Source organism: Myxocyprinus asiaticus, chromosome 36, assembly GCF_019703515.2.
Source record: "Myxocyprinus asiaticus isolate MX2 ecotype Aquarium Trade chromosome 36, UBuf_Myxa_2, whole genome shotgun sequence".
Lineage (NCBI taxonomy): Eukaryota > Metazoa > Chordata > Actinopteri > Cypriniformes > Catostomidae > Myxocyprinus > Myxocyprinus asiaticus.
Genome location: NC_059379.1, coordinates 3469862 through 3496341, shown reverse-complemented (window position 1 = coordinate 3496341; position 26480 = coordinate 3469862). Strand labels below are relative to the sequence as shown.

The following is a 26480-nucleotide window of genomic DNA, read 5'->3' as shown; positions in this document are numbered from 1 at the left end:
ATATAGCAAAATAAAATGCCTGAAATAGATTACAACACCTTTAACACATCATCGAATTGCTTTCTTAAAGGCATAAAGATTATTATTTATTTTTTTTCAGAACAAACTGACCTCCGATTCCTATAATTGTCCATTTAGCTCTTATATATTGCTCCTTGCAGTTAAAACTCAAAGGCTTTTTCATCTTTTTTGGTTAGAAGTGCAACTAGAAATGTAAGGTTTGTTAAGACAAACTTTGAGGTTTGCTTTCATTTTAAAAGTATTAAGTTTGAAGGTTACGCAGGCATAACAGCCAGACACAGACAGACAGTGCATTATTCAGTTGTTGCCAGGGTGTTCTGGCTGGTTGCTAGGCATTGCCAGGATGTTTTGGCTGGTTGCTAGGGTGTCTTGGTTGGTTGTTAAACATTGCAGAGTTATTCTGGCTGTTTGCGAGGGTGTTTTGGTGGTTGCTAGTTGTTGCTAGGATGTTCTGGCTAATTGCTAGGCCTTGCCAAGCTGTGCTGGCTGGTTTCTAGGGTGTTTGGTTGGTTCCTAGGCATGGCTGGTTGTTAGGTGTTGTCAAGCTGTTCTAGCTGGTTGCGAGTGTGATTTGGTTGGTTGATAGGTGTTGCTAGGCATTGCTGTGGTGTTCTAGCTAGTTGTTAGAGTGTAGATGGATGGACAAGAAAGTAAACTCTACTCGTCAAACTATTTCATGTGGGTCTTTAAGTAAAAGTTGCAGGAAAATCTGTGTATGATCTGATGCTATAAAATATTGCTCAAATTCACCATTGAAAACAGAAGACTTCAGCCCTCTATATGTTTTATCTAATACCATTTGTTTACATGAAGTTTTCATAAAAGCAACTGCATCATGTTGATCCTGTAGGGATGAGGTCATGGTCTATTTGAGCATCAGAAGCACCCATGTGACCTGGCTTTGTGAAGTTATCTGTGTGGTTCCTGGCTTATCTCAATGGACTTTGTATGGAGGAGCATATGCTGCTGAAGCAGTGTGCCAAGAGCAGGTGGTCCTGGAGGTCTTATTTGTCCATCCAGAAGCCTCCGGATCAGGTCCTCTCTGTGTAGATACTTTCTCAATGGAGAATATATGGTTGATTATATGGGCCTATTGTTAAGTTCGTGCTATAGTAGAATATTAGTATAATTAAGTAGTCAGCAGATTTCAGAAGATGAGAAGTTCAGTAAGTGTGCTCTGTACAAATTCTGCAGGCTTTGATTTTTATATTAATTTATCCTAAATACATTTTCCTGGTCTTATTGTGAGCCATTACACATTATTCCCGAAAGAATACAATTAAATTAAAATGTTTGCCTTGATAATCTTTCTAAGATAGCTATTTGTGCATTGTTTTATGAAACTGTTGTAGATAATACAGCATTTCTAAAATCGATTTGGTTGACACTGTAATTAAAAGGAATGTTGCAGACTTAACCAACAGCTTTTGTGGTAAAATGTTAATAAAAAAATTAATTAAAAAAATCCACTCTTCCCATTTTCAGTTACAGTAATGTACTTACAATGAAAGTGAATGGGGCCAGTCCATATGTGTAAACATGATTTTACTATGATAAAAACATACTGTAGTCTCATAGAATGAACATTACTATAACAACATTTTTGCAAACTGACTTTTACATGTGGTGTTCTTCGTTTCACCGCAGTTTTCTGGTGAAATGAACACTAGATGCACTACATCAGTTGTCGCTGAATGATGATGACCAACTGCAGCATGTGCCAGCCAGACTTCACTTCAGTCTACGAAGACAGACTTCACAGAGGATGAGTTGATGTAAAGACTCTAAATGAGGCTGTGGAGATGGAAGGCCCTCTCCTCCTCTTCATCTCGTCTGGGCAGGGGAAATCTTAGAGCTGTTTGAGCATGTGGCACACATGTGCTTTACATGACCAGCTGGAGTCAAACACAGCTGACATATGCTCACACACGTCTCCCTATCTCAAACACACATGCATTGGTGTATGGGACAGCCCTGCAGTGACTGTGGCATTATAAACCAATTATATTTTGGTTAGATTTGCCTATCTAGAGCTGTTTTTACACTGCAAAAGCCCAGAAGCTGAATCCAAGCTGTGCATTTATAGTGCATTTACATAGACTTTTCAATGCTGCACAGAAGGAACATATGTAACAGGAATCACAATCATGGGAAACAACATGTTTGCTTTAAACTTTAAATTTCCAGTGGTGACAGGGGTCACAAAGAGGTCTCAGAGGTCACACTGACACAGCCGACCAGCAGGGGGCATCACATTCAGTGTAGCCTGTCTGCCTGGGGAAATTGCCATGTCCCTTGCAAAAGAAAAGTATATGTAGACATCAGCTTTTTGTACAACGTTATTTCTAGTCCATTAGTGATATTTATTCAGAGCTTTAAAGGACTTTATCAGCAACCAAAAATCCCAGGTCTTGTGGCCTGATCAACTTGTTTAGTCTCTCTGTACATGACCCTGATGTCACTAACAGATCTGGGGGCCTATAGGGGTCCTTTATTCATGTGTTTGTTGAGTGTCCTCTCTTAGGCCGAAATGTTTAGGTTTTAGATCGGCCAAAATAAACACTTAAACTGCAATCACAACGGGCTCTCCTTCAAATCCCACACCAGAGGAAGAGAGGAATGGAAAGTTAATGAGATAAGATCTGATAAGATTAGATGCATAACCTTCTTAGATGATGTTTCTAGAGCATCACATTGCTACTAGACTAGATGAAAGATGCTTTTTTTGTGGTGAATCAAAAGTTGTGCTTTCCAAGTAAAGCATCACTATTAATTTTGCTTTTACTTAGAGTTACGAATTTGTACGAACCCCTAACCCTAAGCGTCAAACTTGTTTGTGTAACTTGTCCAGCACTGAGATGTGCATTTACTTTACCAAGTTATTAGGCTTCCATGGTCAAAAGCTTACATTAACATATTCAAAAAACCTGGCTTTTGCCACCTTGGGGGGTATTTTAAAGGAAATCCCAATTTATCCCAAAATTATACCAGATCCACCATTAACTACGTTTCCATCCAAGTTTTTTTTTTTTTTTTTTTTTTTTTTGCGACAAAAAGTATAGCGCATCAAAGTGTTTACCGATATAGCTGATGGAAACACAAATTATAGTGTCGACATAATATTTTTCCATTTGAATGGTAACAGGCAGAAGACGGCACATTTTGCAAACATTTTTTACGCATTTTCACTTGTCGATAACAAAACAGCACGAATAGTAGATGGAAAACTAGGTTATTGATTTTAGATTCACTAGTATCAATGAATTAATTTATTGCGCCAACTTTTTAGTCTGCAATCATGGATCCTAGTTCCCCATCATCTGTCTCAGATTAACTCTAAATCAGATTAAATTCCTTTTTCTCTCACTTTCCTTGAGGATAACAAAGAAGACCTGTGTGTTCTCTCTCTTGGCTTGTATTCATGTGAAAGACATTTGTTTCCAATGTAAGGATGTTCTGGAGAACTCTTGTTGTATCAATATATTTTTGTGCCAGCATGCAACCACCCAGAAGAGTTAAGCAGCCTCAGAGCAACACCATAGCAACCACTCAGAACACCTTAGCAGCCATGTAGCAATGCCCTAGCAACCACAAAGAAATGGCCTTGAAACTGCATAACAATTCACTAGCAATTAGCTACAAAACCCTATAAACCACAGAGAATTGCCCTAGCAACCATTCATTCAACCTTAGCAGCAGCATAGCAAAGCCATAGCAACCACCAAGAACACCCCAGCAGCTGCAGTGCAACACCCCAGCAACCACCCAGAACACCATTGCAACCGCTTAGCAATGCCCTAGCAACCACTCAAAACACCCAAGAAACCACAGAGCATTGCCCTAGCATCCACTCAGAACACACTAGCAACCACTCAGAACACCTTAGCAGCCACAAATGCCCTAACAACTGCATAGCAATTACCCAGAACACCATATAGCAACCACAGTGCAATGTCCAAACAACACTAAGAACACCCTAGAAACTGTAGAGCACTGCCCTAACAACCACTGAGAACATCTTGGCAACCACAGAGCAACACCCTAGTGTTTGCTCTGTATACCCGAGAAACTGCAAAGCATTGCTTTATCTACCACCCAGAACACCTGTTGTTCATGCTTTAATTTCATCCAAACTTGACTATTGCAATGTATTATATACTGGAATCCCTCAGTATTCGTTTTCTCGACTTCAGCTGGTGCAGAATGCTGTGGCTAGGCTCCTGACTGGAACCCGGAAGAGAGATAGTATTTCTCATGTGTTGGCTTCCCTTCACTGGCTCCCAATTAATTATAGGATCCAGTTTAAGGCAATATTATTTGTCTATAATGGACTTCATGGTTTGGCACATCACTATATATCCGATCTTCTTCCTCAGCATCAGACCTCCAGGCCTTTAAGGTCTTCAAACTGTATGCTGTTATCTGTTCTCAGGTCCCGCTTAAAATGTAAGGGTGACCATGCATTTTCGGTTGCGGCTTCACACCTCTGTAACAGTCTGCCGGTCCATATTTGAACCTGTCCTACAATTAATAATTTTAAATCACTTTTTAAAACATACCTTTTCTCTGTAGCTTATGGACCAGTGTTAGATTAGCAGTGTTTTCCTATATTCGTCTCTGTTTTTATAAGCAAATGATGTTGTCTTTTATTGTTTTGTTTTAATCGCTACCATTGTACAACACTTTGGTCAACAATTGTTGTTTTAAATGTGCTTTATAAATAAAATTGACTGACTGACTGAGCAACACCCTAGTAATCACTGACAACCCCATAGCAACAGTTGTGCAATTCCCTAGCAACCACCCAGAACACCCTAGCAACCACGGAGCAACACCTTAGCAGCCATTTGAAACACCTTAGAAACCACAGAGCATCACCATGGCAACCACTCGGAAAACTCTAGCAACCACATAGCAATGCTTTTACAATCCCCCAGAACCTAGCAACTGCTGTGCAACATCCTAGCAACCACTCAGAACACCTTAGAAACTGCAAAAAATGCCCTAACAACTACCCAGGTCACCCTATAGCAATCGCTGTGCAATGTCCTAACAACCACTCCGAACATCTTAGCAACCACAAAGGAACACCCTTAAAACCATTGAGAACACCTGAGAAATTGCAGAGCATTGCTTTAGCAACCACTCAGAACACCTTAAAAACTCCAGAAAATGCCCTAGCAGTCACCCAGAACACCATAGCAACAGTTGTACAACTCGCTAGCAGCCACCCAGAAAACCCCATCAACCATGAAGCAACACATTAACAGCCACTAGCTCCTAGAAACCTCAGAACATTACCCTGGCGACCACTTGGAACACCCTGTTAACCACATAGCAATGATTTAATCCCCCAGAACAACCTATCAACTGCAGTGCAACATCCTATCAACACTCATAACACCTTAAAAACTACATAATAATGCCCCAGCAACTTAACTTAACGCCCTTTCAACCACTCAGAACACTTTAACAAACACCTTAATAATTGCATTCCAACCCCCTAGCAACCACTCAGCACACCCTAGCAACCACTTAGCAAAGCCCTATCAACCACATAGAAATGCCCTAGCAACCGCATAGCAATGCCCTACTAAACACTCAGAACACTTTAACAACCTCATAGCAATGGCCTACTAACACACTAAGACTTGACTTCTCTTGGTTTGTATTCATCCGACACAAATTTGTTTCCAATAGAAGGATGCTTAGGACAGTTTGTCGTTGTAGCAACCGGATCTTCACATTCTCATTAAGCGAGGTCTTCTTCTCCGAACTGCTGGAGGCAGAAACTGCATCTCTCTACTCTCTCAACTCTTTCTGACATATCCTGGACTGTGGCCAAACTCTTTCCCCTTTGTTTGAGCTGTCTTCTGTTTTTCTCTTTGTTCATGTGGAGAGTCATCGGCATGTCGCCTGTGGCGTTGTTTTTCACATTTAATCAAATGCAGCCCCGCAGCGGGATATGAGAAAGCTGAGTGGCTCATTCACAGCGAGATGCTGTCACTGCGCGACTGGTGATTCAAAGAGAACCATTTGTGGTTACCTGGGTATTAGGCAGCATGCAGGGAAATTAGTTATCGAACAGGGGAGCAGAACCTTCCTGGAAAGAAAAGTGTGTAACAAAGATGTACATAAATAGCCCCACTCAATGTGCATTTATACTGGCTACTTTACAGCTCATTGCTAGTTTGGTGCTGGCCTTGGGACTGACAAATATAAAATTGTTGTTTGATTTCACATTTACTCATTTTTAGTGAAAGGAGTGTGAATTGGTACTCAATACACTTAAAATGAGATTTTCATCAAATATGCAATGAGTAATCCAAAAGTTAGCAAATCAGATTAACTAAAAACTATTCAAGAAGTAATCTACCCATAATATGCTCATCTTTTCAACCGGTAGGAGAGAATTTAAAAGGACCCCTTGTGTTTCAGTCCAGGAAAAGGCGTTGCTCTAAGTAAAGATGGACTTTTATCAACAGCAAATGAAAGATTGTGCACCCCATTTGCAATAATAAAAAAAGACTGCGAGGAAATCATTATTATTGCACACGCTGTCACATTGAGTGGTTGTCCAAGACAGAAAACAGCCCCCTGAGTGTTCACAAGGAGTTTAAGGGCCATTTTGTGAATACTGTACTGTCAAGGAGTTAGAAGGCCTTTGTTGTTGTTATATTGAAATGGTTGTGAGCCAAAAATGCATGATTCATTTTTGGACACATTTTATCTTGCATCCCCTCAGATCCAGATGTCAGACAGAGATGTTACATGTGAACTTAACTTGAAACTCCCACTGGAGATAAAAGACAGTTTATTACATCTTGGAGTTGTGAATATAGTTCTCAGACGTGCAAAGTCTATTCAAACTTGCTTTGAAACTGCAATGCATGACCAGTGTTGGGGAAGCTACTTTGAAACTGTACCTTCCCAAGCTATGAGCTACTCATAATTTATAGTAGTTATATTACAGTCAAGCAACTTGACTGTATACTAGGGATAATGTACAGTCAGCCGGTCGCAAAATAAACCCCGACAGGGTGGTCTGGGGGCGTATTACAGAAAACATCCTATCTTAAGTCTTAAGATCTGATCAGTTAAGTTAGGATTTTTCACAAATTCATATTACAGAAGCAAATCCTAATAACTACAGTTAAGATAGGTGTAAGGTGGTTCGGTGGAAAGGAGGAGGCGAGAACAGGCTTGACAACTTAAATAATAATTTAATAAACAACTTAAACAAACACACAACCAAAAACCACACAGTACAGCTGCCTGCAATTCTCTATCTCTCGAACTGTCATCCCCGGCCGCCTTTATCGCTCGCGCGCCCCATCAGGCTGATTGGGGACCGGGTGTGTCTCATTACATGTACGTCATGCCAGGAGCCCCCGGCATGACGTACATCCCCCACCCTTCTTCTCCGGGGGGGGGGGGGGTGCCTTACGCCCCAAATGAATGTTCACTTTTTTCCAGTATGGAGCTGAAGCTTTGAGTGAAATCTTGTTTGTAAACAAGGTGGAAATACACATTATTGAGTGATTAATATAAACAATCGCTTGTTTCTAACGTGAATGCAAAGAGGTGCAACAAATCAGGTATGTGTTCAGTAGCACATTAGCATATTAACTATAACTTACAAGCCTCTTAAATGCACATTGTATAAAAACATAAATAATAATAAAAGTAAAAGAAAAAGTGCAATTATAATAATTGTAACAAAATAAAGACATTAGCAGTGCAGATTTCTGTGTCTTTTGCCTTTCAGCTTACTACTTGTACTTATCAATCTATTTTTTATGGGGGGAAATCAGTATATCCACATTATCAGAGGAGAGGGCAGATCTGTTAGCATTGAAAATGTCCCCTGCTGTACAACCTCTGTGTTTTACCTGTAAAGCTAGCACTTGCGTTTCAGTGGCAAAAAAGTCCAAATACAATGAAGAACATAAGTGAGGGGAGAAGTCTCTATTCACCTATTATTCATACTAAATATAATGTGAAAAGAACAACACATCAGTCCAAGGTGAGTTTGATCTTGACTTTAGGGAAGTAGGCTACACCTGGACACAGCAGAAGGACTGAAAAATGTGAATTGTAGACTGTAGTATATAAAAGTTTTTTTAATGCTATCTGTTCTTTTCTGTTTTTATTTTATGTTGTTGTATTTAATTTTATGGGCATTAATACATGTTTTAATATGACCATTTATTAAATGCATTAAACACATTAAATGTATTTAATTAATTACATAAAATGTATTTCACCCATAATTTTAGATAAAACTAAACTAAATTGAATGGACAAATTGAAAATAAAAACTAAATTAAAATTCTAAATAATAATAACTCTGGTTGTAATGACTAACTCAGCTTTCACTTTCTTTAGTCTATGTTTGAGTGGAGGGGAAAGCAACACATAATTGAAACGTCAACAGAACGCAAAAAGAAGTGTGTTGAAGGACAGTTTTGTCTTCATACACCTAAAGCATATGCTTTCATTCTGAAACCAATTTGAAACTGTTCAGCAGGATAATAATCATTTGTTTTTTGCATTTATATTGACAAATTGTTTTTCATAGTTATAATCATAAGTATAAAATAAGCTTAAAATATTGATGTTGAGTTTAATTCAGATCCTTGAACAGATTAATTTGGACTCTGACTCGACTCGGACTCGGCCTGTTATGGACTCGGACTCGATTGTTTAAAGACTCGGACTTGACTCAGACTCGACTAAGGTGGACCTGAACCCAACACTACAACACACATTGTGTGTGTCTCTCTCTGTGTGTGTGTGTGTGTGTGTGTGTGTGTGTGTGTGCATGTCTGAGGACTTTTGTACATATCCACGTATGTGCTCATCTAAAGGATTGGGATGCTCCTGAACACTTAATATTTCTATATTTTGTAGTCTTATCCATTCATTTCCAATGGCCGGTCATTTTTGACCGGAAAAACAATAGGTGTAACAAAGTGAAATAAAACCAATAAAATGTTTCGAAAATGCAATGTTACAATAATAAAACCATGATTAATTTTCATAAGGGTTAAACAAACAGTATGACAACATTTAATTGACCATAAAATTATACTTAATTTACACTATTGAACTAGAAACAAAACTGAATCGAAATATAGTGATAAACAACATCAGATTCATTCAGTACTTCGCTTCAGAAATTATTTTAAGGCTGCGTGGGGCTCAAGTGAATTAGCCAATCATTTTTGTGAACATGAACTGTCTGAAAGAACCAAATCGACCATTGCTGCATTCGCAATTCGATGTGGCAATGTAGCGTTTTGTGATGTTACCGCATTACAGTGGTTACTGGAAAAGCTACGCTATGGTGAAAATGAGTGAGTGTCACACTCAAGTTAAAGTTCAAGTTCTTTATTGTTTGTCCTTGTACATGTACAACAAAAAGTTAAAATAAAATGCACAAAGGTAAAAACCAACAATGATATTAAGACCATGAAAGTGCAGTTAACTGAACTGAGTAGTCAAATTGTGCAAATGTTGTGATTGTGCCGTAGGCCATGCAAATGTTTATTTGTGCAAAAAGCAAGACTCTGGATGCGTGTGTTATGGGCAGATGCTACTGAAAAATGTAGTTAGGTTAATAGTGTCATTACTTTTAGTTAGCAGTTATGCCATTGTGGACTTTCTATTTAGAGCTTTTACTTCTATTTTACCAATTCTGGTGGTGTTTTTGGAGATCAGAGAAGTTGACTGAGTGTGTACGTTTACAACAGTGCTCACATTTCTTTTTCAAATATTGAAAAGAACAGATTTGATTTGTGCCTGGCAATGAAACAAGATTTATGAGACATGCTTCCAAGCATTATACCTTTATTATTCAGTCATTTGCTCTCATAAATTCAGTAGACTTGCGAAAACAAAGCTCTGCTAAACTGACAAAAATAGCATAGACACTCACTAACCACGCACTCACTTTATTGACTTCACCAAAGATATTTAAAATAACAGCATGATTGACCAGCTGAAATTTCTCAAGTTGGTTTATTGAGCATGTAAATAAGTGCTGGAGCCATGCTCTCTTACCACATTTAGAGACATGTATAACTTTCTAATTTACTGATGCGTTTTAAACAGCTCAACCACACAAGCAGTAGATTTTGAAATAACATTTTTGAAGTTTTTGAAACAAATATCTCCTGTCGGTTTGTACATGGGAGGCAAAAGTGTAATTTGAGTTCTCTCTCCATTACCCCATTAACAAGGGAACATTAAAAGCCCTGTTGCGTCATGCATCCATTCACCGACAATGTTAATGTAGAGAAGGGCGGTCAGTTATAGAGCTGTGTGGTGTCTTCAAAGAGCTACCAAAATGAAACAACTAAAAACGTGATGACGATTCCATGTGATTTTTAGCCATGCTCGTAAAACAGTGACGTCAATGCAGACTCTGGCACTCTTTCTCAGCCAAACTAACCTCAAAAGCTTTGCTCGGCCCAGTATTAGCGAACTCAATTTTAGAGTGTTGGATTGAGATCAAGCTCTGGGTTTTATGTCATTTTTGTGCCTGTATATTTTACAGTTTACTACCATATATATCATTAAATTATATAATGATAGTATACCAGCCTATTGGAACTACAAAAATATGCTTTGCACTTGTAAACACAGGTGGTAAAACAAAAGGTCACATGATGACTTGACCAGTAGCAATGGCCAATAAATATGTATAAACAGTGAGTGTAACAAACACCAAACACCTTCAACAATGCTAAAATATGGGGACCTGGGTAGCTCAGCGATTAAAGACGCTGACTACCACCCCTGGAGTCGCGAGTGTGAATCCAGGGTGTGTGGAGTGATTCCAGCCAGGTATCCTAAGCAACCAAATTGGCCCGGTTGCTAGGGAAGGTAGAGTCACATGGGGTAACCTCCTCATGGTCGCTATAATGTGGTTCTCGCTCTCGGTGGGGCGTGTGGTGAGTTGAGCGTGGATGCCGTGGAGAATAGTGTGAAGCCTCCACATGCGCTATGTCTCCGCAGTAATGTTCTCAAAAAGCCATGTGATAAGATGCGTGGATTGACGGTCTCCGACGCAGAGGCAACTGAGATTCGTCCTCCGCCACCCGGATTGAGGCGAGTCACTATGCCACCATGAGGACTTGGAGCACATTGGGAATTGGGCATTCCAAATTGGGGAGAAAGGGGGAGAGAGAAAAAATAACATAATATAATAACATAATAACATTTTATTCATTTTCACTGTTAACTATTAACCATTTTTACAGTAGCGTTTTTACATTCTTTTTCTGTTAAAATTACAAAAAGATTTTTACAGTGAATCATATAATGGTCCACACCAAACTAACAATTTTCAGTTCCCAGAGCATTCTGTGAATGTTCGTTTTTGGTTCCCAGAACAGAGCTTTAAATTTCCTTTTTGATTATTCAGAAAGTTTTTTACAGAAAAAGAATGTTTGTTTCAGGTTGTGCATAATGGTTCAACTAATATTTCCTTAACCTTTAAATTATGGATCCATTTGCATCCAAATTGTAACATAACATCTAGAGGTCGACCGATATATCGGTTTTGCCGATTAATCGGCACCGATAACAGATTTCTGGAACTATCAGTTATCGGCAAAAATCCACACCAATAGTTTTTCCCTGTTGCGTCCAGTGCTGAAGCGGCTGGGAAGGGTCCGCTGTCGTTATACAGTATGAGAGCGGCTGATTATACATGTAATCAGTCCATGCATTCCCTGGGAATCAAACTCCACTGGTTGGGCATCGATTAAGTTTAGGGTAACACTTTACAATAAGGTTCCATTCATTAACATTAGTTAATCCATTAGGTATCATGAACAAACAATTAACTATATATTTTCAACAGCATTTACTAATCTTAATTAATATTAGTTAATAAAAATACAATTGTTCATTGTTAGTTCATAGTGCATTAGCTAATGTTAACTAATACAACTTTTGATTTTAAAAATGTATTAGTATATGTTTCAATTAACATTAACTAAGTTTAATAAATGATTAAGTATTGTTCATTGTTAGTTCTTGTTAACTAATGTTGTTAACTAATGTTAACAAATGGAAGCTTATTTTAAAGTGTTACTGATACTAGAAATACCCATTCAACCATTACCAATGATGGAACTTTGAGTCCACATCCACACAAATCCATTTTCATTTGAAAAATCAGTTTTCAGTTTCCTTACGTCATCGTTATTCAGGTTCAGTTTAATTTCTCAGAGAGACAGTAAATGTGCTGAGCAGCAGATTTCTCAGTCTTATCTGTCCACAGTGACTGTCTCTTTTCACTGTGAGAATGGTGGGTGGGAAACCCTAATATTTGGCATGTAGCAAAGATGAATAGTCTGCTTCAGGATAAGCCTTTTCCTCCTCTAAATCTGCTCTACTCTATTCAGTCATTAAGAGAGCTTGGCTTTGATTGGCTAATAGTGGATTCCAGTTGCCTGAAGAAGACGAAGAAGACCAGAGCAGAAGTTTAGTTCAGTATAACACTTACACACATTTTAGACAAGGGCTGTGATTCATGTACGGAGACAGACAGAAAGACACAGCGCTATCGTTCTAAGCAACATCCTTACCCAATCCTGCTTAAAAGCAACAGTTTGAAAATCTGCTTAAAGCCACGGTCACACTAGGCTTTGTGCATGCCAAACAGGGACGGATTAGCCGCGGGGCCGATTGGGCCGTTGCCAAGGGGCCTCTAAACCCAAAGGGCCCTGAGCTCTAAATAAATAAATTATTTATTTTGAGATATCTATTATAAATCCACGTAAATATCAGCCTTATGTGAAATACCATTTGTTCGGCCGAATGCGTGCAGCAGCGCGAGCACAGACACTCGAGTGCGCGCTCAAGGAATCTGCGTCTCACAGTGCAGCACGTTTATTTGAAGGACTACAGAGAACAGCCTATGATTCACAAAATGCTTTCAAACATAAAGATACGGTGCAGTTTACCCTGGCTGTGTACAAAGTTAATGGTTTCAATTGATATAAGCAACAGAATTCGTGCAACAGTATGGATGACTAAATCCAGCATGCATTTAATATTTAATGATAAAGCGAAAGATGCCTTAATATCCTAAATATGTGCACGGTAACCTTTTGTAATATTTGGTTAACCGTGAGAGTTCATGAATGGTTATTGTGTTATTTGTCAGGACTCGGGAATAAAAAAAGTTTATTGCCATGGATGCGTCAAACACAATCTCAGATTAGCAGGGAATAAAGTGCACAGTGAGCTATGTGCCTAAATAGCACAATACTTAGATCTTCAAATGATAAAATCACAATAAAGTTGAACAAAAATAATCTCTGTCACTGCCTGCAACATAGCAGGCCTATTCGTAATCAATGAAAAATGAGTAATTCTTCCCAGGCACTTTCCATGAGGCGGTGAACGCTACGGTTTATAGGACTTCTTCGGGACGCTTTGATTTTTAATGATTCAGCATTTAACTTGTCTGCACACCAGAGCAAAAAGGGGGAAAAAACATTGGCTCACCGTTTATCAAGCGCTGAAACTTTGCCAGGTGAAAAACAATCTGGAATCGTGTAACAGTCACATTAAGACCTCTTTGCAACCTGAACTTCATCAGAATGTCGATTTGTGACACCAGCGCTGATAAAGCTTGATGCAGCGCAACAAATGGTGAAACAGAGCACAGGTGTCTCGAGATGCGTTAATAAATATTGAAGTTATTTTTAACTTGACAGTGTCTTTAAAAATGAAACAGTCCTTCACAACGGATTGTAAAACATAACGCAGGAGTCTTGAGATGCATTTATAAATATTACGGTAATTTATATTTAATGCAGTGTCTAAAAAAATGTGACGGTCCTGCGCGGTACGCTGAAAAAAGTGACACAACGTTCAAAGACTTCCATCCAGTGTGTGTTTATATGGCCTCGACGCACGTAAACGTACTTAAACTGACCCAAACCTGGCCCAAAACCTGTAGGTTTGTCGGGTACCGTCGGACTCAGATTAGTTTGAAGACCTCTAAACACATGCAGAATAACCGAATAGTGATTTGGTATTTGAATACCATGCACATCCCTATTAATAACGCATGATTTTGGATCAGTTCATAATTAAAAAGTACATATAATAAGCCATTGCTCCAAACTTTTCTTCCATCAATTTGAGAAATCCAACCAAATCTGGCAAGCGTCCTGTAGCGTATAAAAGTGAACATAGTCACGTGACATGTCATGGGGGGCCTCCATAGTGTACTGGCCCATGGGCCTCTCAGTTCTTGATCCGTCCTTGATGCCAAATAATTATATTACATTAAAAAATTTTAAAACATTGACTGTCCACTCGATTTCCTGACATAATAAAAACACACAGTTTTGAAACACTCTACATGGATATAATCTTTGTGTAGAATGTGCTCCCACATGGCATGCGAGAGAAACGTGACTCAATATTGAACCAAATAACATTTTACGTCAGCACATTGCTATCTGCGTGGCTTTAAGAAGTGTAAAAAATCCATAGCACACACAAATTGAGCCCTTAAAATGGTGTCTAGGTAGGCAGCTCAATAGGTTTTGGAACAGAGCTGTTATTAAAAAAGTTCATTTACTAAACAGCGATTGAACTTTGAAGATTTAATTTATCTCACTTACAGTATAGGATTTTTTTCGTTGTTTTTTAAGATTTAATGAAGACAAATCATGTTGATTCAGTAGCGTGTAGGTTCCAGTGAACCCTTGTGTTTGGACAAACCGTGACTTTCTGCACACACTCAAACCGCACGTTTAATGAGTATCAATGGGTTTATCTGTAAATTACATTAGCTCAAAACTCAGCGTGCAGCTCTACAGTCACTGTGTAATGGAGTGCTTTCATGCCTGATTTACGAAACACAATGTTTGTGTCATTCTTGATACATGTTTGATGTGTATGCGTGCATGTGTGTGCTGTAGTGTTATTAGTGAGTTTGGTGAGTATAAATGTGTTTAATATTAGCAATGATCTGTAGTGTCAAGGAGCAAACAATTTTAGCTTCTTACACTTATTGAGTTCTGTTTCAAATAGTGAGCTGTCTTGATGTCTACTGTCAACATAGGCAGCTTACTATCATGACAGCATCCTAATACTAACCTCTCTCTCTCTCTCTCTCTCTCTCTCTCTCACTCTCTCTCTCTTTCTCTCTCTCTCTCTTTCACTCTCTCTCTCTTTCTCTCTCTCTCTCTCTCTCTCTCTCTTTCTCTCTCTCTCTCTCTTTCACTCTCTCTCTCTCTCTATCTCTCTCTCTCTCTGCTATCTTGGATGAATTATTATTATTTTCTGTTCAAAGCAGCTATTCTAGTTTTAAAGGAAACATTATAGTAACTTTAAACTTTTCTGATGTGTCTTTCCTGAATTTTAAGAGGATGAATTTGCCAGAATTTCTCTAGTTTGGTTGTTATTGGTAATTATTTGAGGTTTTCGAAAATCTTAATTTCCAGCACATCTCAAATCCTGTAATTTGTTAACTAGAATTCTGTGGTGGAAATGACATTTTTAATGTTTTTGAAATAAAATGATTGACTAGGCTAATTTCAAAGCCAACATTTTATATATCATACATTTACACAATTAAATAATATTTTCACACTTTTTGCATAATTTGGCAAAATTACAGTTTGACTGGAAATGACGTCAATTAAAAATATTCTGCTCACAAGTGATATTTACCTTGATTTTTCTTTGTTTTTGTTTTTTTATATATTTTATCTCAAGCATGTTATTCACTGACACTTTTGTTGACTTGGTTAACAAGTTCACTAACATTATATATATATATATATATATATATATAAATAAATGTTTTTGTGTGGTGGAAATAAAATAATTTTCTTACAAAAAATATTGACAGTTTATTTGACTCTATTTTAAGATTATTGTAGTTTTAAATGTAATAATTTGTATTTTTACAAGGGATTTTCATAGTAAAATGTCTGGGTCTGGGACAAGGCTAAAACAGTTAAATCTGTTGCATTGACCTGTTTCAGTGATGTCACTTTTCCCTGCAGCCGCCATATTTGTGACCATCAGCGGGAGGAAGGTGAATGGAAAAACACCCGAAAAATGATATCAAGAAAAATCAAAAATTCCTTTTAATCCATGCTAAAAGTTTATACAGGTCTGAAGTTAGCACAAATATTGCCAAAATGAACTTTCACGGACATTTGAGGATATTTTATCCACGATTCATCTCTGTACACTGGGGAGTCTGATGTGTGACCGGCGAGTACACATGCCCACCGGTACATCACCGTAAACATCTCTCATTCAGAAGTTACAAATGTTTTTGTGTTGTTTTCAGGTCTGATTTTTTTCACAGTATTAAAAAATGTCTGTGATGATCCCGTCTGTACAGCTGAAAATGCATATCAGAGCAAAAACCAAGCCATGAGGTCAAAGGAACCGCCTGCAGAGCTCAGAGACAGGATTGTGTCGAGGCACAGATCTGGGGAAGGCTACAAATATATTTCGGCTTTATTGTGGGTTCCCAAGAGCACAGTAGCCTCCATAATTCTTAAGTGGAAGAAGTTTGGAACAACCAGGACTCTTCCTAGAGCTGGCCGCCCAGTCAAACTGAGCAATCGGGGGAGAAGGGCCTTGGTAAGAGAGGAGACCAAGAACCCGATAGTCACTCTGGTTGAGCTCTAGAGATCATGTGTGGAGATGGGAGAAACTTGCAGAAGGACAACCATCACTGCAACACTCCACCGATCTGGGCTTTATGTCAGAGTGGCCAGACGGAAGCCTCTCCTCAGTGCAAGCCACGTGAAAGCCTGCTTGGAATTTGCAAAAAAAGCACCTAAAGGACTCTTAGACTGTGAGAAATAAGATTCTCTGTTATGATGAAACGAAGATTGAACTGTTTGGCCTCAATTCCAAGCGTCATGTCATGAATACTTTATGAATGCACTGCACATATGCAAAGAGATTTTTAACAGTAATGTTAGGCTCTTCTCCATAATTTGATAAATCAATGCTGCCATGATCACTACAAAATGTATACAGACGTGATCTCTTAATAAAAATCGGTTTGCCGCCTGTTTGATATGGGTGGCGATAGCACAATGTTAATTGCGCTAGATAAATAGTGCTATGTTTTGTGAATAAAGCGCAATCTATATAGAGCCTAATTTACATAGGAGGTGTGTTTGCGCTTAAAATTGTGACGGTAGCACTTTATTTGACAGTACAGTTCTACATTTACATGCTATATAATTACAACAACAGCAGTAATTACTTGGTACTAACCCCAAACCTAACCTTAACCCATATTAAGTACATGTAGTTACCTAATATTACTCAGAACATTCTTGAGTAAGTGCATTGTAAGTATACTGAAAGTACATATACTGTAAAATAAAGTGCAACCAGTGTGACTATGACTTTATATGAACATGGCTCAGCATTATTTTAAAACATTATTTATCGCCTGGTTTTGGATTGCAAGTACATGGCAAAAACAGAAGAAAAAACTGAATTTGTTGAAGCTTTATGCTTAAAACAAGAAAAAAAATTAGCAATGGGGTTAGAAAAATTTACTTGTTTTCCCTTTGAATAAAGTCATTTTTCTTACCTAATTTGCAAAGTTTTTTTCCTTCTCTTTTTATGCATAAACATCATTACATTTTGTCAGGTTACTCTGAAAGCATAATATAAATTGATAGTTTTTACTGGAAAACAAGACAGAAATACTCAATAAGAAAATATTTTGTCTTGCAGTGTAGTGAATTAAACGTAGTGGCAAAAGTGACACCATTAACGTTCTCTTTGGGTGTTTTTCAAATACTGTTTTAAAGGACAGAAAGTAAAAAAGAATATTGTTGGCCATCAGACAATAAAATGTCTAGACTGTAGATTGGTGGTTTGCTTTAATGTGAAGATTTCAGACTCTTTGTGTGTGTGTGTGTGTGTGTGTGTGTGTGTGTGTGTGTGTGTGTGTGTTTCAGCTGCCTATCCGAGTCAACACAGCACACTAAACATGCTGGAACATTATGACATCATTGAACCATGCCTGCTCATTGGAGGAGAGCAGCGACCAATTAGTCTCCTGAAGTCACTGGTAAGCATCATTACAAGCACTGTATTGAAATCCCTCTTATTTTAAGTGAGGTTTGCATAAGCGTAGATGTTTCTAGGCAGCAGATAACTGACCTGCTGTAAGTTCCAGAACAGGACTTCATTTCTGGAGGGAATTTGTTTATTTTGTCCTTAATGAAAAACATTTCTCAACCAATTTATGGTTTCTTTTTAGGCTCATTTGTTTCTTAATTTGTTTTCTCCCTGCACGTTTTCTTACTGGAGTTTGTAAAAAGGTTTTACAGAGAGATTTTACATGTGTATTGCCCTCAGCAACAAACGTAAAGAGAGAGATGCAAGACCACCCAGAGATCCGTGTGTGTGTTTGTGGAGACACTGCATTAGAGTACATGGAAAGAGGCCAACAAACTTTTCTGAACTGGAATCTGTAGTTATTTGACATATATTAGGTTATGGTGGGATGCTGCTTTTCTAAATGAATAATAAGAATGCCTATGAAATCTGCATGAATGCAATCACTGCTTTAAAAAAAGGATTTGAACCTATAGCAGAGATTACTTCGATAAAACTTTTCTTGAATGTGTTGATCAGCCATGCACATTAGCATAAACGTTATAAAACTGCTTCGAGAGTTTAACATTTTTGAGCTGTGTCCCAAATTACACTATACAGTATGCACTTGCAATATACACTATGCACTCAGCCATGTAGTGTATGAATTTTCAAAGTGTAGTATCATCCCAAAATGTTTTATTTTTTTTTACTACTACAGGGAACCATTCACCATTTAACAGCTGATGAATGTGACGTTTCAAAATGCACGCAATGTGTTGCCGTTAGCATTAGCGCTTTATTTTTAAGGTGCTGTCTTCATGTAGTTTCGCTAGATGCTACATTCGCCAGTATTTACAATTGTTTTTTCAGACCAGCAAGGCAGCCAGGTAATTTACCCTTCACTAAGCTCCGCCCCCTTGTTTATGGTTGCTCACTCTGCCAAGCTCTGCAGAACTCCCCATTAGAATGAATGGGAGATTACCGTGAATGACGCCGTTTTTGGCTAAATATTCTCATAAACAGAATGGATAATATTTTTACGTGGGCTGGTATGAAGAGTGACATTGTAATGCATATTTATCTAAAGTTTTTTGAAAAAGAAATGGTTAAATTACACAGTAATTTGATTAAAAAGAGTGGAGACTGAATCAGAATCAAGGCAAACGATTATTACAGTCACATGAAAAGAAAAAACTTCATTTAAGTTCATTTAATAGCGATTAAACATCTAATAACATTAGCGTGAGTGAACAGAGCTGTACGTCTCATAACACACTTATTCTGATGCTGTGAACTGTTTAATTACTATCACTTTTACTATGACTTGAATCAATACATCAATGAATTAACGTTCAGTTAATAGTTGAATTTACCTTGGGGTAAATGTAGGTGTCGTTGCATATGTTATATGATCATTTGGGAATGAGAGCTGGCACAGTTTAATCCATAGCATGCTCTTGACCATGTATATTTAAAGATTATTTTTTTTTAAAAGAATGAAAAACACTGCGGTTATCCTCTCTGAGTAACTCGTGTCACTATTACAAATGACCCGGCAACAATGTGTTTTACATTCTTTTGATTATTCTGATAAAATCCAGTTTAAAAGTACTCAAACACACATTACTTCCATAGTCTGTCATTGGGGAAAAGCAAACGTGTGTCAAAGTAATGGCAGCAGGGCAACAGTTGCTAAGACAGGATTGGTCAGAAGCGTTTTTAAGGCGGGGCTTAGCGAAGGGTCAAATTCGGCCCTCTTCCACTATGTATGGCTATTTATGAGCACTGAGTGCATGAATTGTCCAACATTCCACACTACATTTTGAAGGTTGAAGAAGTGCATCATCTGGGTACTCGTAGTACACTTCTTTTTGTTGCATTTTCAGTGTTAACATACTACTCACACTAAATACACTACATTTGTATCGTCTGTCCTTTGCTTCCATCTTCCATTAGCTGTTTGGATTATGCAGGTGGTCTTTGATAATATTGAAAAGGGAGGTAATGTTATTGTTGGGAGAGCATTGATTTAATTCTTGTGTTCCCTAATATCAGTATTCAACTATTCTCTCTTGTTCAGTGTATTAATTGCAATCATATCATTATATTTTAGTAGATGTTTTCCAGTGCCAGAGTTTCTGGAGGACTCCAGAACTAATATGGACTAATATGTTTTATGTATATAATGAAGGCCTGTGATTGGGTGCTTCTCATTTCCTAAATTGTGCATCCTTGTTTCCTCGCTCCTCCGTCCTCGAGCCTGTGACCCAGAAACCGATCAAAGTCTGCCATCATTAAGGACGTACCAATTCTCTAAATGCACTGCAAGGAGGCAAGGATCGAGGACGGAGGAAGCTTATCGAGGATGCTTCGAGGAAACACCGGAGCATCCTATGCGGAAGACATTTTGGTCAAAGCACCTGATGCACGAATAAATTCTCCTCCCCTTTCACATCTCACACAAAAGTTTTAATTCATGGTTTACCTTTGCAGATTAAATAAACCATAATTATCACATACTTCAACAGTGCATCTTGAATGATTTGGATTTATTATGAATATATTAATGAATACATTTCAATAAATTAAAGGCAAGCATACCGAGGTACTGCAGCTGCCCAAAAGTTGTGAGCAGGGACATTTCATTTTACAAACACGTCTTGCTTCGATTCCTCTGTCCTCGTTTCCTTTCCTCCCATCCTTTCCTCATTTCCTAAGTGGGTGGAGTTAGGAAGTGAGAAAAGGAAGCAAGGAAAGGAAATGAGGACGCACAATATCAGAAATGAGAAGCACCCATTGTGTGCACTCTAATATCAGCTAATCAGAGTTGTTTATAATTGTTGCTGCGGAATTGCTTTCCTAAATGTATTTTGTGTTTATGAACACCTTGTCCTAACCTATCCCAAGCAGTTATGTATGTTTTGCACCATAGACAGTAAATGGATTGTAGCTTTGACATAAGGGTCGTGAGATGATACTGAGAAATCTTTGAAATATCTTATTATAATTGTTATAACATGATTATATTGTAAAATATATATATATATATATATATATATATATATATATATATATATATATAAACACATTTATTTTGTTAAATAAGCTTTGCTGTGTTCCCTTGAAGGTCAAATGTATTCAGGGAATTCGAAATACTTGGCAAATTTTGTCTCACCATTGTATGTACCTTATCTGTGTGTGTGTGTGTGTTTGCTCCAGTAGTGTTCCTGCATTAGCATATATATGCAATTACACACATACTCTGCATGTAAGACAGATGATTCATGCTTATTTTTGCTGTATCCTGTCAATGCCTGGCTGGTTGAAATCCATTTCCCACAGAGTAAGTCTGCCCAACTTTCAGACTCATAGACTGTGAAGAGAATTAATGTCAGAGAGAATTGAAACATAAAACTAATCCTGATGGCTACAGACTTAAGACACAATGAGAGATTCATTTTGCCCTATACAAAAGCCCACTCAACGCTGAAAATATGCTTTCATCGTCTATCAGTCTCAAAGGAATTTATAGAGGGATTTCATGGTCTTTGAAACAGTGGTTGGAACTAACAAACAAACTTGCAGTTCATTCTAATTCTATGTGACATTTCCAAGTGATCGAATATTCAACATAAAAAAAAAAAGTAGGATGGGACTTAATATTATCTAATGAATATGGTTTGGATTGGGGGGCCTGGGTAGCTCAGTGGTAAGACGCTGGCTACCACTCCTGGAGTTCGCTTGGTCGAATCCCAGGGCGTGCTGAGTGACTCCAGCCAGATCTCCTAAGCAACCAAATTGGCCCGGTTGCTAGGGAGGGTAGAGTCACATGGGGTAACCTCCTCGTGGTCACTATAATGTGGTTCGTTCTCGGTGGGGCGTGTGGTGAGTTGAGCGCGGATGCCGCGGTGGATGGCGTGAAGCCTCCACACATGCTATGTCTCCGTGGCAACGCGCTCAACAAGCACGTGATAAGATGCACAGGTTGATGGTCTCAGAAGCGGAGGCAACTTAAAAAGCGCACTGGGAATTAGGCATTCCAAAAAAATGGTTTGGATTGTCACTAGTTATCTGGTTAACATTATCCAATAGCCTAAGCGACATCATCAGAAAATGAAAGTTGTTTCAGAGGTGGAGCAAGTTATTACATTATAATAAAAGATTACATAGACATTTTTTTGTTGTTGTTTATTGCACAAGCAGAGTCAGGAATGAGGACCCAATTGCAGGAACGAGTGAAAAATAAGACTTTATTAAATAAGACACAAACAGGAAAACAACTCTCACAAGGGAGAAAAACTGAAAAGCAAAACAATAACAAACTTTAAATTGAAAGACAAAATAACAACCATGACAGAACAAACAAAATGATCCGACAAACACATAAGGAAAGGGCGCACAATATATACAGGTAGGGCAAATGAGGAAACAGGTGAAGACAATTAACATAAGGACTAAACAAGGGAGAGTGATGAAGGTAACAAGGAGGCGGGGTGGGTGAAACACATGGCAGACATACAAAGCAACGTGCTAACACGAGACTAAAACAGACAAAAGCGCACATGGTGATGAAGAACCAAACACAGCTATGTGCACTCACACAACACACAAGACTGACGGAAGAGCACATGGCAAGAGAACCGAACGCGAAGCCACATGCTCACAAAAGACGAGACATGGAGCATGAGTGTCCGGATCCTGACTTAGAACAGAACCGAACTAGGCTGAAGAGTCAGGACCCAGACACCATGCTCCGAACATGAAAACACAAACACAGAACATGGGTGTCAGGAAACAGTCACCCCAATAAACATGACTGACAAAGTGGCAGAATCCTGACAGTTGTTGGAATAACATGCACTGATGAATCGTTTACAATAAGACCAGGAACGTGTATTAATGAAGTAAATAGGATTTGAAGTGTGTTGGGATGGGTGCCAAATGCAGTACGTTTGAGAGCTTGCCAAAGTGACAGGTGCGTGTAATTATGTAATCAACCAATCAGATGCCATCTCTTCAAGTAGCAATCAACCAATTATGACAGTCAGTGTACATGGGCAACAGGCGTCTAATGAGATGGTTTGATCTTCAGATTCTTCAAATCTTTCCATCCTGCTCATTTGCCTCATTTCCATACAGAAAGGGTCCTGTTCTTCATTTTTTTTCTCGTTGAATTTCCTGTTTCCTTTGGAAGTATGCTGCATTATGAAAGTAAAATGGGTTATGAATAATGTTTTATGTTGACTGGTATCTCTTTCTGGTTTAAGGGTCATCCTGGATCACTGAAGGTGCTTATTGAAGTGGACGGAGAACAACTGTTGCTTGCTTTGCAGAAAAATGAGTAAGTCCTCCATTAGTCACTCTTTCCTTCTTACACTGTACCGTGGTACAGAAATGGTATTAAGTGGTAAATAAGTTTTTATACCAGGGTATTTACATATTACTCCATATAACAGTTTGGTACTGTTCATGCTCAAGAAACATCATATTGTCCAATAGACCATAGTAATTTCAATGCACTGCAAAAACTTAATTATAAGTATTTTTGAATACTAAAGAGATTTTGCCTTTTAATTGTCATTTGGTTAATTTAATATTTAGTTGTCTTCAATTGTAAAACATGCAACTATATATAATTTAAAACTCATTCCCAAGAATATCCACATCAGATCCCCTTTTATTTATTTATTTTTTTTTGTGGCAAAGATGTACTACAAGAATTCATTTCTTAAATGCATGTTTTGTTTTTTATTGAAAAACAGAAGGTTCACTATAAATATTTAATAAGATGTACAAAATTACACCGATCCAACAATGTATGAGTACAATCACATACACATGTATAAGTACAGGTCAAAAAATGAAGCAAATAACAAACCTAAAAAAATACATAAACCAACACAGATGTATACATAAAGATAAAAATTAAGTTCATTGATTATTTATAAGTCATGGGTCAGAAAAGTTCTTGGCATGTTAGGATATACACTTATTAATAACTCGAAGCATTTATTGCTAAAACCGTAAAGGATTTGGTGAGGTACCATCTGAATACAGGGTCAATTTCTTAGTATTATTTATCTTCAGTGTAGTATTGTACTGTTGCTCCCTATATGTATATTATGCAGTTTGCGTTGTTTATCTGCTCCCTACAGAGGCACCATCTTGCCCTAGGGGGGCATCAAAAACTCCACTGGCTGCCGTTCCTTGCACCACATCAATAACTTTACACCGAAAAGTTTACCAAGTCATTTTATCACACTAAAATCAAGATAAGCATGCTGTTTGTCTTATACTTCTGAAAAGGTTGGGTTTTTTTTTTTTTTTTTTTTTAACGTTCAAATTTTAAAGTTTCCCTCATTGACTTCCATTGTAAGTGCTTCACTGTAACCCAGATTTTTTTCCTTTTTTAAAGAAAAGGAGCAGGTCAAAATAAATGTGGCAATTAACATTATGCCACATGCTGTATTGAACCCAGAATATTCCTTTAAAACAAGCTATATTTGAATCAACACTGCATACCGTGTTTTTTTTTTTTTTTCGTTTTTTTTTCCCAGAGAATGTACAGGTGCATCTCAATAAATTAGAATGTTGTGGAAAAGTTCATTTATTTCAGTAATTCAACTCAAATTGTGAAACTCGTGTATTAAATAAATTCAATGCACACAGACTGAAGTAGTTTAAGTCTTTGGTTCTTTTAATTGTGATGATTTTGGCTCACATTTAACAAAAACCCACCAATTCACTATCTCAACAAATTAGAATACATCATAAGACCAATAAAAAAAACATTTTTAGTGAATTGTTGGCCTTCTGGAAAGTATGTTCATTTACTGTATATGTACTCAATACTTGGTAGGGGCTCCTTTTGCTTTAATTACTGCCTCAATTTGGCATGGCATGGAGGTGATCAGTTTGTGGCACTGCTGAGGTGGTATGGAAGCCCAGGTTTCTTTGACAGTGGCCTTCAGCTCATCTGCATTTTTTGGTCTCTTGTTTCTCATTTTCCTCTTGACAATACCCCATAGATTCTCTATGGGGTTCAGGTCTGGTGAGTTTGCTGGCCAGTCAAGCACACCAAGACCATGGTCATTTAACCAACTTTTGGTGCTTTTGGCAGTGTGGGCAGGTGCCAAATCCTGCTGGAAAATGAAATCAGCATCTTTAAAAAGCTGGTCAGCAGAAGGAAGCCTGAAGTGCTCCAAAATTTCTTGGTAAACGGGTGCAGTGACTTTGGTTTTCAAAAAACACAATGGACCAACACCAGCAGATGACATTGCACCCCAAATCATCATAGACTGTGGAAACTTAACACTGGACTTCAAGCAACTTGGGCTATGAGCTTCTCCACCCTTCCTCCAGACTCTAGGACCTTGGTTTCCAAAGAGGACTTTGGAACACTGGGCAACAGTCCAGTTCTTCTTCTCCTTAGCCCAGGTAAGACGCCTCTGATGTTGTCTGTGGTTCAGGAGTGGCTTAACAAGAGGAATATGACAACTGTAGCCAAATTCCTTGACATGTCTGTGTGTGGTGGCTCTTGATGCCTTGACCCCAGCCTCAGTCCATTCCTTGTGAAGTTCACCCAAATTCTTGAATCGATTTTGCTTGACAATCATAAGGCTGCGGTTCTCTCGGTTGGTTGTGCATCTTTTTCTTCCACACTTTTCCCTTCCACTCAACTTTCTGTTAACATGCTTGGATACAGCACTCTGTGAACAGCCAGCTTCTTTGGCAATGAATGTTTGTGGCTTACCCTCCTTGTGAAGGGTGTCAATGATTGTCTTCTGGACAACTGTCAGATCAGCAGTCTTCCCCATGATTGTGTAGCCTAGTGAACCAAACTGAGAGACCATTTTGAAGGCTCAGGAAACCTTTGCAGGTGTTTTGAGTTGATTAGCTGATTGGCATGTCACCATATTCTAATTTGTTGAGATAGTGAATTGGTGGGTTTTTGTTAAATGTGAGCCAAAATCATCACAATTAAAAGAACCAAAGACTTAAACTACTGCAGTCTGTGTGCATTGAATTTATTTAATACACGAGTTTCACAATTTGAGTTGAATTACTGAAATAAATGAATTTTTCCACGACATTCTAATTTATTGAGATGCACCTGTATTGTTAAAAGCTTAGTTCACCCAAAAATGAAAATTCTCTTCATTTACTCACCCACATGATATCCCAGGTGTGTATGACTCTCTTCAGCAGAACACATTTGAAGAAATGGAGCAAAATATCTCAGTTCAGCAGGTCCTTAAAATGCAAGTGGATAGTGATCGGACCTTTTTGAAGCTCCAAAAAGAACAGACAGTCAGCATAAGTGTCAT

General features: G+C 38.2%; 1 protein-coding gene across 1 annotated transcript in view; it reads left to right on the top strand.

Annotated features, from left to right (window-relative positions):
• LOC127427338 (disintegrin and metalloproteinase domain-containing protein 12-like) overlaps positions 1-26480 on the top strand; it is a 141998-nt gene that overhangs the window by 13705 nt on the left and 101813 nt on the right. The window contains exons 2-3 of the mRNA XM_051674894.1: positions 18009-18121; positions 23421-23494. Of these exons, the coding sequence (XP_051530854.1) occupies positions 18009-18121; positions 23421-23494 (187 nt within the window). The remainder of the gene's footprint in view (positions 1-18008; positions 18122-23420; positions 23495-26480) is intronic.